The 15,317-nt window shown below is 41.2% G+C and overlaps 1 protein-coding gene across 4 annotated transcripts in view; it reads left to right on the top strand.

Annotated features, from left to right (window-relative positions):
- The window catches only part of tns3.2 (tensin 3, tandem duplicate 2), a 42,186-nt gene extending 27,421 nt beyond the window's left edge, over positions 1-14,765 (top strand). For all 4 annotated transcript variants that reach the window (XM_031869777.1, XM_031869775.1, XM_031869779.1 and 1 more), the window contains 11 exons: positions 8,029-8,188; positions 8,470-8,924; positions 9,474-9,557; positions 9,700-9,831; positions 10,268-10,363; positions 11,102-11,179; positions 11,721-11,798; positions 12,056-12,224; positions 12,312-12,380; positions 12,875-12,904; positions 13,554-14,765. In XM_031869777.1, the coding sequence (XP_031725637.1) occupies positions 8,029-8,188; positions 8,470-8,924; positions 9,474-9,557; positions 9,700-9,831; positions 10,268-10,363; positions 11,102-11,179; positions 11,721-11,798; positions 12,056-12,224; positions 12,312-12,380; positions 12,875-12,904; positions 13,554-13,695 (1,493 nt within the window). In that variant the 3' untranslated portion in view covers positions 13,696-14,765. The remainder of the gene's footprint in view (positions 1-8,028; positions 8,189-8,469; positions 8,925-9,473; positions 9,558-9,699; positions 9,832-10,267; positions 10,364-11,101; positions 11,180-11,720; positions 11,799-12,055; positions 12,225-12,311; positions 12,381-12,874; positions 12,905-13,553) is intronic.
- The last annotated feature ends 552 nt before the right edge of the window (positions 14,766-15,317 follow it).

Raw genomic sequence — 15,317 nt, 5'->3', positions numbered from 1 at the left:
ATTTTAAGCCACAAGGATGGAAAATGTTGACAACGCAGTGGAGAGAAGGCCAGTTCAGGGTGCAGAGACCAAAGTGGGAAGAAGGAAACAAGGATTTTGTTTCCCGAGAGCGTTGCTCGACAAGTGGTCTGTGGTGTCACAAGCTTAGTCTGTGTGAAATGTACCAGAGCATGTGTTCCTACATGGAATGACTTAATGGTGTTTGGTATAGCTACACTATACAGCAGATAACATCATGGCAACAAGACACTTAAAACTACGGGCAGTATTGGATCTATACGCAGACTATGGGACATGCTCTCTCTAAGGAAAGCAGAGAAATGTAGTTAAGTATTTCACTTCTTTCCTTCAGCTAGACTTTGAGTTCATGTTAGTTAGCTTCTTGTTGGGAAGGGAGGTTATTTTGTTTCCTTGTGCCCTAACCAGTAGCAAGCAACGTTTTTATTTATTTCATATATTTTTTCAAATTTCAGTTGACATGGAAGCTGTGGTATTAGTTGCTCTGAGCAGGTGAATTAATGTTTTTCTGGAAGATTTAAGAAATATTCAAAAGGATTAAAGAAACTTTTCTTTACTTTGTGTTTAACTATGCTTGTTGTCATTTTATGTCGCTATATTTTTAATGGATGTAGCTAGCTGACGATAACATTCTTAAGTTCTGGTGTTGAAATATCTGTCAACACCAGACTTAGTTGGATTCTTAATAAATGAGGGATGTAGGTGTTGATTTAGATGTCTGGAGCCAGGAGAGCACTCTATATGATACCCTCTATCTTTAGACTCTTGATTTGCATACAAAATAGCGCCCCCCAAAAACCTTAACAGGGGTACACGTTGGCTATATGCAAATTTGACAAATCCAGTCAGTGTGACCCGATGGCATCAGAACTGTGGACAGCTCCCGGTAGACATTGATATTGGTGTCTTGATTAAAACTAAAGCTTTTAAGACATTGAGGTTACATGTTGTTATTTCACCAGCATGAAGTAGATACTCACTACAACTTAAACTGTCAATACACAAGTTTTTTTGCTCTAACTTATTGTTAAGAAGTAAATTTTGATTGCACAATGCAATGGCTATAGAATAATGACACCATCAGCGTTCATATTGGTCCCCTATAAGCCTCGTTTTCAGTATGCTATTCTTTCTGCCACCGGATCACTCTCAGGAAATGAATGCTGGATTTACATACATAAAGGGCGTGCATCAGCCATTGGGCAACCAAAACAGGAATAGGATTTCGCTTTTGTTTTTCCTGGTCACTATCGGTAGCCATCCCCAACCAATGAGTATCCATGCAAGTTTCTTGCAGTTACCTCGCCCCGATAGCGTAAAAATGGCAGACAGTGGAACAACCAAAGTGACTGTGGAAAGCAAAATGCAGTGTATCCCTGTGTTGTTGGTAGTTTATAAGATCTTAGGAAAACGGACAGGGATCCGGTTGTCTATGCAACAGTAATACCACACTAGGGGAGGAAAAGTTGAAAAGTTGTCTGTTTCCACTTTAAAATCTATTTTTTTGAAATAATATTGAAACAACAGATTAATGTCCGAGATGTCTAAACAACCTTTACTTCCCCCCCACATTTTGACAGCCACCCAAACTTTGTGATACAGTTGAGCTACAGCTGAGCATCGTCTGTAACGATCTTTCAAGACCAACAAGTTATTCCTGCAACACAGCGGCATGTCATGACTACAGACATGTTTGGACCCACCAGGAGAACTACTTAAGATCCATGATCACTTCCCCAGATGGGTGAAAGCTGAGGAATTTCACTTCAGCTTCAAACCATGATCACATATCTAGGACATTTTTTTTTGCAGTTAAGACTTCCTTCAGATATGAAAAACACTGATATTCATTTTGAGCTTTAGGAAAACTGAGCCTCCGTATCTCCACATATGATCCTAAACTCTGACAAGAGAGAGTCAGACATATTCTTCATAAGTCAAGTTGTCTCTGCAGTTTATAAAGTCATCAACTTATTACCCGAATACTTCAGACACCAATAAACGCCTGGGGGATGACAGTATTCTCTTCCATAACCTTTTCTTTCAAAACCGCCTTGACTGCCGTTACTCTTCACCCTGTTTCTCTCCCTTCACGTGTTGGTAGCGCTGTTATTCTTCACTCCCTCCTCGGTTAGCTCGTAACCTTAGCCTCTCCTCTACCACCTCGCTAAGTCGATAAAGCTGTCCGTTCGCACGCCAAGAAGGAGCAGAGGAATCTGATTTACAGACGACCGCCTACTAGTTTGTCCACTTTTATAGGAAAATTCTCTCTTTCTGTATAGGAGGAGGAGGAGGAAAGACACAGCAGGGTCTGAGGCTGATTGATTTTTACTGAAGGAGGGAGGCCACTGGGCGACAACTGATCGCATTCTGATGCAGCACCAAGTGATACCAAGGAGAGAGCTGCACAACCTCTGGCAGAAATCACTCAATAGTTCTTAAAGCTCTACTAAAGCATTGTTTTATTGTTATTAAAGGATCAGATAACTACCTGCTAAGGATCACATGGAATTATCACAAACTCTGCAGCTCTACTGAGCTTTAAGCCTCTTTTAGCTCATCGTTTTTGGTCTTACAATCATTTACAGTGTAATTCAGTCGCTCATCAAACCCACAGTGAACAGCAGACAGATACAGTTAGCGACTAGCTGGTGCAGAAAGTGGAGCATTGAGCAGCTGGAGAGTCAGATCATGTTATTGGTGGAGACCAAATCAGGGCTAAAAGGAGAGTGAATGATGGACTTCCATTCATCAGGTGGACACAAACAGGAGAGCAGTGGGATAATTGTGTTGCTCTCTGTCTGCTGGACAGCCATGACGATTACAATGCAATGATATATTGGGTGTTTATCAGGTGTTAGTCGTGTTCATCTGGCCAGAAATGTATCAGTGAATGCAATTTTAAGACACTGGCTGAGGATTTTGTTGATCACATATTAATTATAGGAATTCCTGCCATTTCATTTGTCAGCACCAGCTTTAGAGGTCAACACTGCAGCAACATTTATAGTGTAAAAAGCAACGTTACTGTGTTTCTCTTCCATTCAACGTGCATGTAAGAAGTAGGTGATGTTGTGACGGAAATCCCTATTCTGGCCGGCTTTACACAGCTGTTGACACTTGCAAAAAGGTGAATTGAGTTTTGACAACTCCTCCTCATTTTCATGCCTGAAAATACTCTCTACAGTCGTGAAACACTTGTTACTAAAACTTGTATCCCTGATCCTGAAAATTGTTTTGTTTTTATTCACATATCTGATAATAAGATACTGAATTTACCAAAGTCTATATTTCATTTATACGATTTTCGACTGCCACCAGTCAGTTCACAGAATTAAAACAGTATCGTGATTGATCTGCCTCACAGAGTTTAGTTTAGTTTTGTATCCATCATTTTAATTTAACTTAGATTATCAAAAACAACTTAATTTTTTAAAACCAACTCATTATTATTCAACCCATATTTTTCAGTGGGCCGAAGGATCACAGCAGGTGTCTTCCTCCTCATTGTGTTCCTATTTCCTCTCAGAGTTGCTCTTTCGCTCCCTTTTCCCTTCGTCCCCCTGAGAAGCCGAAGCCTGTGATCGCTGTGAACAGCTGCAACATGCCGCAGACCTTCAGACCTGTCAGCCTCAGTCTCTCTCTGTGTGTGTGTGTCTGTGTGTGTGTCTGTGTGTGTGTTTGTGTGTGTGTGTGTGCATGCATACAAAGTGCTTGCACTCACATTCCTGTGGTCAGCAGGGAGTCTGCGGACCCACTGTTGTTCTGCATAACTCCACATGCATCACTGTGTTTATGCATGTGTGTAGGCTCACCCTCCTCTCTAATGAGATGCTGCTCAGAGAGTAAATGTTTGGAAGAGAGAAGCGTTTCTTTGTCACAACACAACACAGGAGCTCCTCAGCTTCACCGAACGTGCGACGGCTGTATGTTTCTCGTCTTTCCTCTTCTCTTGTTTTTCTGTGCCTTGCCTTTCATACCATTCCGTTTATGCAACACACCTGCGTGGTCTGAGATGAGAAATATGAAGAGAAATATTAGCTCCAGATGACCTCACTGTGGTTTGATTGATTCATTGGATTATCTCCATACAAAGCATGATGGTATGTGCAGAGTTTCAGTCTGAGCCATGTAACCGTTTCTCTCCACAATCAGGAAAGTGTGTGTGTGTGTGTGTTATGAGTTATGGGTTATGGGCGGGGGCTATTGGCTGGTGGAGGCTGGCAGGCATGCCCACATGGGTCTGTGCCATCTGGAATTGGTTTTGCACGGTTCGACCCGAACTGAAGAGGCTTTTGTACTCACCCGGAGCTGCCCGAGGGAGGAGAAAACAATGGACAAAAAAACACAGTTGAAAAAACAAAAACTTAAAAAAAAAGTTGAAGCCCAGAGCTGAGTATCACTCGGAATTGACCAAATACTATGCCAATACAATACCTGACATTCAGTAACAACACCAAAAACATACTTGCTTTGTGACGACATTAAACAAGCCAGACATCTGAAATGTTAAATGTTGTCCAAACACAAGCACCGGTACAAGTGCTTCGCCTACATAAAAAAAGCCAATAATTGCTAAATGTTAGATATAAGTCACAAACAGTATTTATATGTATTTACTGGTTTATTTAACTGGGACAGCATACATTAATAAACATTACTGGATTTCGTGCCAGTTATCCAAAAGTCTCCGATTGTCTGTCCACAAAAAAACTCAGCATCAGTCTCAGTTTCAGAGAATACCCCGAAATGACAAACTCCGTGTTTATGTCGGCATAAAGAAGCCGAAGCACAACATTCATGAAACAAATGAGAAGGTAGTGACATTATTTCAGATCCAGACGAGAGCAAACACCAGAAACTGCTGTTCGTTTCCTGTCTGCAACAGACGTTAGCACGACCGCCATCGCTCCCTAACCTTCAGTGTTTGCTATCGTCACCATGGCGACGTAGCTCCACTAACGCTAATGAAGTACTTATTCCAACCCGAACAATTACCTTTCCCCAACCCTAGCCACGTTTTAATGCCTAACCCTGACCAAACCTTTAATCACGGCATTGCAAGATCAGAAAACAGCAGTAAGTGTGACTCTTTTGGAGGCCCCGTCTGTTTGGCACGAGGCTCACTGGGGGCTGTTCTCCCTCTCAGTCCCCTCTCCGGGTTTCTTCAGCTGAAAGTGAGTAGCTATGGATACTGTGCGGCGTGGATACAGGAGGTGAAAGGTGTAAGGGTGTAATGACGACCAGCGGAGCCTCACAGAGCTCGAGTTTGGTCTGAGGTCAGAGGTCAGGGTGAGGTCAGCCAGCGTTGCCACAGATTGGGCTCTTCTGTAATTAACTGGATGAGCTGCGGTGCAGCAGATGTGACAAACCACGGTGAGGACAGTCAGCCGTGGGAACGCAGAGAGACGAAGCTCGGCTGCTTTCTGAGAAACGTCCCAAGAGAGAGAAAAACTGACAGGGAATGTTTGAGGAATCCTCAGAGCATTCCCCTCATTTTGTGTTTGTTTTCTTCATGGAGCAACAACTCTAACTGTGGATTCTCTTGTTTACTGAGCTGCGCATGAGTATGAGTCTGCGTGTCGGCGATGAGAGGTTTGGGTCCAATCAGAGGCAGGTCACAACATAACCAGCTCAGTGCTCTTGACCTTTAACCCCTAGGAGAGCAAGTTGAGTACTGAACTTGTGTGTGGTGTATTAGATGCTCCACTGGGAGTATCAGATGGCACCAAACCATCATAACTTTTTTTTTTTAAATAGACAATTATACATAGCAAAATGTATACTAACTGATACCAGTTACATATTCTTGAGCAAGTATTGCCCAATATATATAAACAGTGATAGGCTCAGTACTGAGATCCTTAACTTAAGTAAAAGTATAGCAATATGAAAATGTAAAACAAAAACTCCTCAAGCAAAAGTACTGCAATCCAGATTCAAAAGCATGACAGCAAGATATTGCTGCATGTATAAAGTGTTACATTACTAACGCATTAACATGTAAGTAGCACTGGCCCAAGTAGAGTCAAATTCATGTTGAAACTTCAGCAATGGATAATAATTAATACAATAATCAAATGTTTTGTACGTCAAACTTTTAATCTGCCACATACAGTAAGTAGTAACCGCAGGCAAATCAAATGAAACAAATGTGAATTAAATAAACGTTTTGAGTAAAAAGTACAAAAAAGTACTTGCCAAAATGTAGTCCTCCAAATCCTGAGTAAATGTACTTCCTCATGTTCAATGGTTGTTATTAAACCAATTAATATATTGTCTGCTCCTATAGTAAATACATTGATGAACTGACAGCCAGATAGACACTTAAGACACAAAACTTGTATGTTTAAAGAGTCCTGCTCGCTAGCTGCCAGCGAAGTCAGACTTGTGGATATCTGACACACCGCACATAATGTTGTCACTATAGAAATGAGTGTGGGGAACATCCAGCCGTGGGAAAGTCATGTTGAACCATAAACAATTAATCAGTGGTGGAGGAACTATTCAGATCCTTTGAAACTTAATTTTGTTGTATCTTTTTACGATGACAATAAACATCCTTATCCTTATCCCTAAATAAAAGTAGCAACGGCAAAATGTAATGAGCTAAAACTGACAGTGCCTATTAATTGTCATCATAGTGGTTCAAATTCCATAACAATTAATCAAAAATCAATTGACACCCAGTGAACGTGGAGCTTTTGGGACCCTTGGGTCAGTTTTTATCACAGCTTGTGTGATTCAAAAAATCTAAATCGAACATTCATGCTCATCAATAAAATACTTTAAGTATCAAAAGTAGACATGCTTGTTCAGTAGAATGCCCCCTTTCAATATGCTGTATCACTATACAGGCATGTAGTATTTCATAAAACAAACGTGAACATGTAAACAGCATGTTTTAATTTCGTACTGTGTGTGTGTGTGTGTGTGTGTGTGTGTGTGTGTTACCGGTGCATGGTGCGACACTCAAAGATTCTTCAAATTCATTAACTGCCCACGTGTGATTATATAATCCACTCGAAGACGATGCAGCTCGTCCAATATGATCACAGACAAAGCTGAGTCCAAATCCCTCCATCTCAGAGTGCTTGAATGGAGGGCAGGAGCGGAAGAGAGGGGGGGGGGGGGAGAGCTGGCTGAACAAGGAGCCTCTTTATAATGATCGACTCTTTACACGGTGACTCATCGCACTTCACAGGCCCATCCGTGGCCGAGGAGGCCTGCCCTCGTGTTTGCTGAATGACACACTGTGTTGTCAGAATGTCATGTTTGGAGTGCTCTCCCCCCTACATCCCCCCCCCCCCCCCCCCCACACACACACACACACACACACACACCTCTGCTCCTATTGTACGCTGTCAATCTCTGCTCTACTGTCATGATTATCATGATGCAGAGTACTGCAGGTGGAGTTTGTACAAGGTCTCCGAAGTAAGCTTAAACAAATTATTATGATCATGCCATGTCTGTGCTTCAGTTACGAGGCCGTAGAAGCGCCATAGCTTAGCATAAAGAGTGAAGGTATAGTTGGAAACAGCTTGCCTAGCTCTTTCCAAAGATCTAATATATTCGCTTAACAGTGCGTCCAGTGGTGGACTGGTTGTCTAAGGGGCAGGGGAAGAAGGGAAACAAGAAATAACTCTTTATTTTCTTTGAGGGTTAGGGTTCAGCAAGCCCTGTATTATTAGATGCAAATGATTCAGACTGATTAAAATGGCAATCTGAAGATATTACATTTTGATTACTTCAGATCTTGCTGAAACAAACAGACTGACGTTTAGGAAAGAAATGCTGAGATTTTGAGAAATAACTCAACTAAAAAGTGGCAATGTTATGAGGAATTTTGGTTAAAAAAAGTCTTAGTACTGTGAAAATATGAAAAAAGTGCATTGAAACTATTTAGTGGTTATAGACAAGAAGTACGCCTGGTTAGTATTTGATATTTGAGAACTGCGTGGTAAAAGACTTTTGACGATTTTTTTTTCTCGTGTGTCTTTTCCTCAGATTCCCGGAGTTTCCTGGACAGCATGAACCACGCCGGCGGCTCCACAGAGGGAGAGCTGTTCAGATCAGAAGTGTCGGTCACTCCCGCTTCCTGTCAGAGGATCTTTGGCTCCATGTGCTCCATGTCATCAGACATCAGCCCCCTCACACACACAGACAGGTACACGCATCCGGTCCGTTTCTGGTGTTTATATAACAGTGTGCCATGTAAGGGCTGGCTAATGGCACCGCATGATGCGTTGTAACAACACAAAACCATGGCCAAAATAATGTAAAAAGTCAAATGGGCTGATTAATCTTCATCAATTTCCAATTTCAATGTCTTTGATACCAGACTTTTAATGCTTTTAGTTATCTTGTTCAAAATATTGACATATTTACGGATTATTTGGACACTTGTGTGTCTTTCTATCGCTCCTCCTCCCTACTTCTCTTCTGCAGCTCCACTCCTCCTCCTGTGTGGCATGACCAAACTCCAAACTCCCTGAACTCCCCGTATTCCCTCCAGCCCTCACCTCCCCTCTCCCTCAGCACTCCCAATGCCCACAGCTCACCCCGGGGGGCTCTGAGAGGCCTGGGTGGAGGTTCGGGGGTCCGCAGGGAGACAGACAGTGCGGACTTGTCCTCGTTGTTGTTGGGGAACGGCAGCCTGGAGCACAGCCTGCTGGAGGCCATGGATGGCCTTGGGAGTCTGAACCTCGGGGGAGACGGGGGCCTCCCTCCACTGCTGCCTGAGAAGAGGAGAGGGGGCGAGGGGGGAGAGCTTGGCTCCCGCTCCCCGTCTCTAAGCGGGTTTTCCAGCCCTTACAGTGGCAGCAGTCTCAGCATCCCTTTCTCATCCTCCGTGACCCCCGACCCCTTCAGGGGACTCAGCGGGGCCCCGTCGCCTGGACCAGGTATACTCTCACAGATTGTTGTCTCTCTGTCTCTGGTGTTAATTCATTTATTTCATTCCCTCTCTCTCTTAGAAACCTCCAGCTAACCTAAATGACAGAAAACCCTGAACACTGACCGATTTCTGAGGTCATTCTTCAGTCCCTCGAGAAAACAAAAAACAATCTCAAGAAATTTTATTTTATTAATTGTTTGTATTAACCTTTATAAAAAAAGGGAACAGAACTCTCTAGTCCTGGCTGAAATAAGCAGTTGCTCTTATATAATATACTATTGTTTGCAATGATGAAAAATACGTTTTTTGCTCTTCTCCAGAATGCCATACAATTTTACCAATACGTGTCGTGCTTAGGAAAATAATTCAGTCCAGATTTTAAAATGTTAAACAAACAGCATAGCTTATATATAGACAGGGTTGAGAGATATTTGTCATTTGGGTGTACTGACCCTTTAACCGGTCCCTCTGACTTCATGTTCTCTGCCCTGTCTTGCCATATTTGGGCCAAAGCCAGTCTGAAACCTAACGTAGAGTCTTAATCTGTGTCTTGCAGACTTTGGCAGTAAGCAGGACACTGTGAAGTTTGTTCAGGACACTTCCAAGTTCTGGTACAAGCCCGACATTTCAAGAGACCAAGGTAAATATTGGTGTTGGACAGGACAGGCCAGCCAAGCGGACACTTCCATACAGATAATAATACGCTCCTTGTGCAGTACGAACACGATGATTCTAACTTTAGCTTATCTCTGTTTTCCTCTTCCTGTTGACCTACTGAACAGCCATCACACTGCTAAAGGACAAAGAGCCGGGCTCGTTCATTGTCAGAGACAGCCATTCATTTCGCGGGGCGTACGGGTTGGCTATGAAGGTGGCCACGCCCCCTCCGTCTGTGTTACAACAGAGTAAGAAAGGTAGGCTGACACATTGCTGACAAAGTTTTTCCTGGATTTGATTCCTTTTTTACAGAAACTGTCTTCGAGAAAACATATACAGCCTGTGGTGTTTATAGATACAAAAATGATTTGTGAATTGATCAAAGTTCCAAACAGTTCTACCAACATGTCCAACACAAAAGAAAGCATCACACCTTTCACATTGTTCTTTTCAGTGACTCTACACGTTATACAATGTGATTTACCGTATTTCAAAGTTCTTTTTTCTCTGAAATAGATTTTCTGAGCCACTGATATGAAGACGGAGGGATTTAATGCTGTCTTTATTCATATACATTTTTTTTTGTCATGAGTAAATTCCCAGAAGGTTTTACCTACCAGTCAGTAACAACATATCTATGCAAATGAACCAAAATATACTAAAATATGCAGAACATCTTGTTTGTTTCTGCAGTGGGAGACCTGTCCAATGAGCTGGTGAGACACTTCCTGATAGAGTGCTCGCAGAAAGGAGTTCGCCTTAAGGGCTGCCCCAATGAGCCGTACTTTGGTGAGAATACTGAGTCTTTACCGAGAGTCTTGAATCATTTATCACATTTGGTGACAGTTTAGCCAAAATCTAATCCTAAGAGTCATCGTAGTATAGCAAACATCTACGTGTATGTGATCATATCACCTCTTCATTGCATTATAAAGAATGAAAAAACTCTGATACAATTAATCAAAGAGTCTTGAACACGGGATTTCTTGTCAGCCAAGTGGAAAACACGAATAAACAACTGGAAGCAACGTAAACCAAACAACAAAGTCAAATTGTTGTTATGTTATTACTCACTGTCAGCAGAGTTATAATGTGGTAGTTTCATCTGCTGCGTTGCATCATGTTTTAAGAACATCTCTCGTGTTTTCTAAAATGTTTATCTGCATGTCAATTAAATGGTGCTTTATTTTACAGGTCTGTAATTATCAGGAAGTTACTGACTTGTAAAACCAATAAGCGATGAAGAGTAATATGAACAATATTTCCCTCTGAACTGTAATGGAAGAAAAGCAGAAAATTGCATCAAACAGTAATACTAATTGTTAAAGTAAAGTACAAGAGCTCTCCACCAAATCAAGTCCAGAATTGTTGTACTGTTGGTAGAGTCAAACACTGAGCTGACATTGTGTCACCCTCTACTGGGCAGCGTGATGAGGTGCAGCTGGCTTCCTTATGACTCGTATGCATCATTGCATCTGGATAGTGAGGATCTTTGTGAAATGTTTATTTTTTTATTTTTGCTGCCAGGAAGTCTCACAGCTCTGGTGTGTCAGCACTCCATCACCCCTCTGGCTCTGCCCTGTAAACTCATCCTGCCTGACAAAGGTGAGCAACAAGAGCCCTCGTGTCCGAACCAACAGCTCATTCCTTTTCTACAGAAAGAAACTCTGCAGCCTGTGCATACAACTTATTATCACTTATCGATATACAACTTCCTCACTAGAATTAACCAGAAAAGAGACAAAGCTCATATTAAATACTACACTTCAACAGCAGAATAAAACTTTACCAAGGCAACAACACAATATAAACAATATAAACTTAACCCGCAGCTGCAGCCACAAACACACATATTAAACCAAAAGAGAGACTACACTGTTTTTACACAGCGTGTAATGCCATTCCAGATATTTCTATTTGTCAACCTCACACACAAAGGTTTCCTGTTGATGGTATTTTAATGTTGTTTATGATGCATATTTCTAATTGTATTTAAAACTGCAATTACATTTTAATTGCAATTCCCAGCCCTACATGCGTGCGTGTGTGTGCGTGTGCATGCCTGGTACAAATGGCTCGTTTGCATGCATAGATGAAATTAGTGTGTTTCTCAGTCAGTTAACTCTCCGTGTGTCGTTGCTTACAGACCCGGTGGAGGAGCTCAATGACTCATCTGCACAGACGGCAACCAATTCAGCAGCTGAGCTCCTCAAACAGGGAGCAGGTACGGGACAGACGCCACATGTGTTCACAAATCTGTGTGCTTCTTTTGACTTGTGTGTGCAGGACATTCATTTCATATCGACACACACACCCTGCATCAGTTGGAACGTCAATTGAAGTTTACATCCGCTTCGAAGTATACACAAAACGCCTTAGCTCTGTTTCATTGAATAAAACCAGTAGATGATAACTTTAAATTTTCATTTTGTGGTGAACTGCTCTTTTACTTTGTGTGATCCTTTATGGTACTTTATGTAGCGTGTAACGTGTGGTACCTGGGCTCTGTGGAGCTGGAGTCTCTGACAGGACATCAGGCGGTTCAGAAGGCCACCACGCTGACCCTCTCCATGGACCCCCCTCCGGCGTCCACCGCCGTCCACTTCAAGGTGTCGGCGCAGGGGATCACGCTCACTGACAACCAGAGGAAGTGAGTGTGCAGACATTTAGAGTCCAAGCAGAGATAAGGGAGTGAATCCACGTGTTCACACAGGACTGTCTCCATTTGTTCTTGCAGGTTGTTTTTCAGGAGACACTACGCGGTCAACACTGTCATCTTCTGTTCTCTGGACCCACAGGGCAGGAAGTGAGTATCATCTGTTGTAGTTATTCATATTGACATTTAAATAAAAAGCACATCACCTCCTAGGCTGCACAGTCCGCTAAAGACAATTACCGTTTCTCTGTTTATCATTGGGCAACATTGATTTTTCCTTCATGCGCAATTTGGGAAAACACACTGTTGTTCCTTCATAACAATAAAGGAGATTTTAGATTGAAACCTCAGATCAGAGCCTATATTAACAACCGGAGGGCTTTATTAGTAGCAAAATACCACAAAAGGTCTAAGGAATCCTAATACTTATTGTATCACACATATTATATAAGATGGTTGCAAAAACAGTCCAAAATTGGGATAGTGTATATTATTATCTGACAGGTCCTTGTCCTGCTATGGCCATATTTTGAAGGACTGTCTTTTATATTTGATGTAATATTAATGTCTATATGTGATGTATAAATATAAACCTTTGATGGCCAATAACAGTGTGCTAACGTGTGTTATTCTGTCCCAAACAGATGGACGAGGGGCAGCGGTTCCACTGCAAAGTAAGTGCCTTTTCTTTACCGTATGTATCGCCACCTTCATTGCTCGCTTCGCCCTGTTATGACACAATAAGTGTTTGAATTATTGTTTTTTTTTTTTTTACTTAACAACGAAAAAAGTTTATTGCATGAATTGCACATTCACACTGATACAACAGATTTTGAGATAATAAGTATATCTAGTTAAGATTTAGGTGGCCTCGAAATGATTCTCCATCCAAGATCTGTCTTACATATTAAACACCCTCTGCACGGTTGAAAGATGGCTGTAAAGAGATTTCTTTGTTTCGTGAAGTAAGGCTGGGGTTAGCTTGAATTCATGTCAATGTCTATGCTGCCATGTTTTCATGGCATGTTTGAAATTATTGCGAGAATTATTGAGAATCGGCAGTAGAGACATAAGAGACGGATATAATAGACATAATAGACAATGGAAAAGTAAAATTCGTTTTTCTGCCACAAAAACTGTTAAAACGGCAACTACAAACCTTTTACGGTGACATTTTAAGCCTGCAAAGAGTGATACTCAAAGAAGTTTTGCTTTAAGCAAGACACTGAACTTCTACCTGCTCACGATTGTCATTTGAAACCAGTCAAATGTAGATAAGCTCTTGAATGAGCATTCCTGTCTGTCTCTGTCCCTTTCTTCCAGGATCTTTGGATTTGTAGCCAGGAAATCTCAGAGTGAGACTGAAAATATATGCCACCTGTTCGCTGAACACGACCCCGAGCAGCCGGCGAGCGCTATCGTCAACTTCGTCTCAAAAGTCATGATCGGGTCACATAAGAAGTGAGGGGGACACTCACCGCAGAGTGAAGAGCCTGGACTGGGGATCAACTTCCAAACCCCATCATTGTATAAATATGAGTGTGGATTCAAAAAAAAATAAACAAGCTCTTCCTCCCAAGAGCCACAAAAACCCCTCTAAACCCACACACTCCAGCACCCTGGTCCTGTTGGTCCATCTGAACGGATAAACTTGTGTATTTTGTACTGACTGCACTAAAGGATGCCGCCACCAGAGGAAGCCACGATTGTCATGTAGAAAGTTAAACTCATCAGCAGGAGGCTTTAAGATGGATCCTTGGGATTTAAAAAAAAATAAAAAGTGGTATAACATCAGACCCTTTCCCCCAGGGGATGTAGTATGAAAATCAGATTTGTACTTAATCTGACTGTATCTTCAAGCATACTCTAAATGTATCGTATACTGACTTTGCTTTCTGCTAGCAGTCATAGCCAAAACAATACAACACATTGACTGATAAAACTTGGAGAATATCTGATATTCTGCACATGAACATTTTTTTTTAGTACGACTATAACTTTAAAAGCTGTTTATTTTTGGTAACGTGTGAATCAGGTATCAACATCACTTTTGTGCAAGCCACAGGCCCATGTTTGTATATTAATTAAAACAAAATCAATGATATCATCACATGACAAAGCCAGTAATGTGGTCGCCTTGTACTTAAGATGGATTTATTGTGTTCTGTTTATAGTATTTATCCCTTTTTACAGATGTGACAGAAGCCTTTTTTCCCTAAATACTGTATACTTGTCATATATTTTTGTATATTAACATAGTGTACATTAGGTTTAAAGGTAGTGAACCTTAGAATTTACATGTTTATTTCACATATTGTTGAAGTATTTCACATACCAGTAAGATACTACATAAGCTGCCCCACTCATACTTGTTGTATTACTAATACGGATGTCGATATGTTCCTTTTACAGTAACTCAATACAGATTTATGTAGAGTTATTGTGCCATGAAAAACGTTATTCCGAGTGTCTCTAATAAGAGATCAAATACAGTCACTGTGAGAAATGTCACAATTAAAGTCCACCTCACTATTATTTCCTTTCACAGCTTCCTCTGTTCATCACAGGCATCTTGATTTGCTGATTTGTAAATGAACATTGATCATTTACCGAGGCATCTCTAATTCTGAGATTACATTAAAGCGTTGATGCGCCAAAGTCTCATAAAGAAAAAACATTTTCTTATTTACTCTCTGTGGTATCCAGCCTTGCAGACTGTTATGTTTTATTTGACTATGTTTTGTTTTTATGATGAGCTTTTTTAATGTTGATTTAACAGATAAAAAAACCAATGTGGTGGTGGTGACACAACCCTCCTCATAATTGCCACAAGATCTGCAAATAAGTTAATATTGTCACAGTGACACTTCTTGGATTCACACAAACAAAAAGCATGTTAGAAATTACTTAGGCCAAGAACAAATTAAGGCTCAAAGCAACATATACAAATGGTGATATTCACATAAAGAAGATTTGCTTTTGAGATATCAATTTCTGCCAGAAATCTTCTTCCACTGTGGTATAATGGAGGAGAATGGCATTTGTTTTGTTTAAATTTGAATGAAACTGTTTTCTAATGAAAAGATC

This window comes from Anarrhichthys ocellatus, unplaced genomic scaffold (genome assembly GCF_004355925.1).
Source record: "Anarrhichthys ocellatus isolate YVR2014 unplaced genomic scaffold, GSC_Weel_1.0 scaffold48, whole genome shotgun sequence".
Lineage (NCBI taxonomy): Eukaryota > Metazoa > Chordata > Actinopteri > Perciformes > Anarhichadidae > Anarrhichthys > Anarrhichthys ocellatus.
This window is presented reverse-complemented; position numbering and strand designations above follow the sequence as displayed.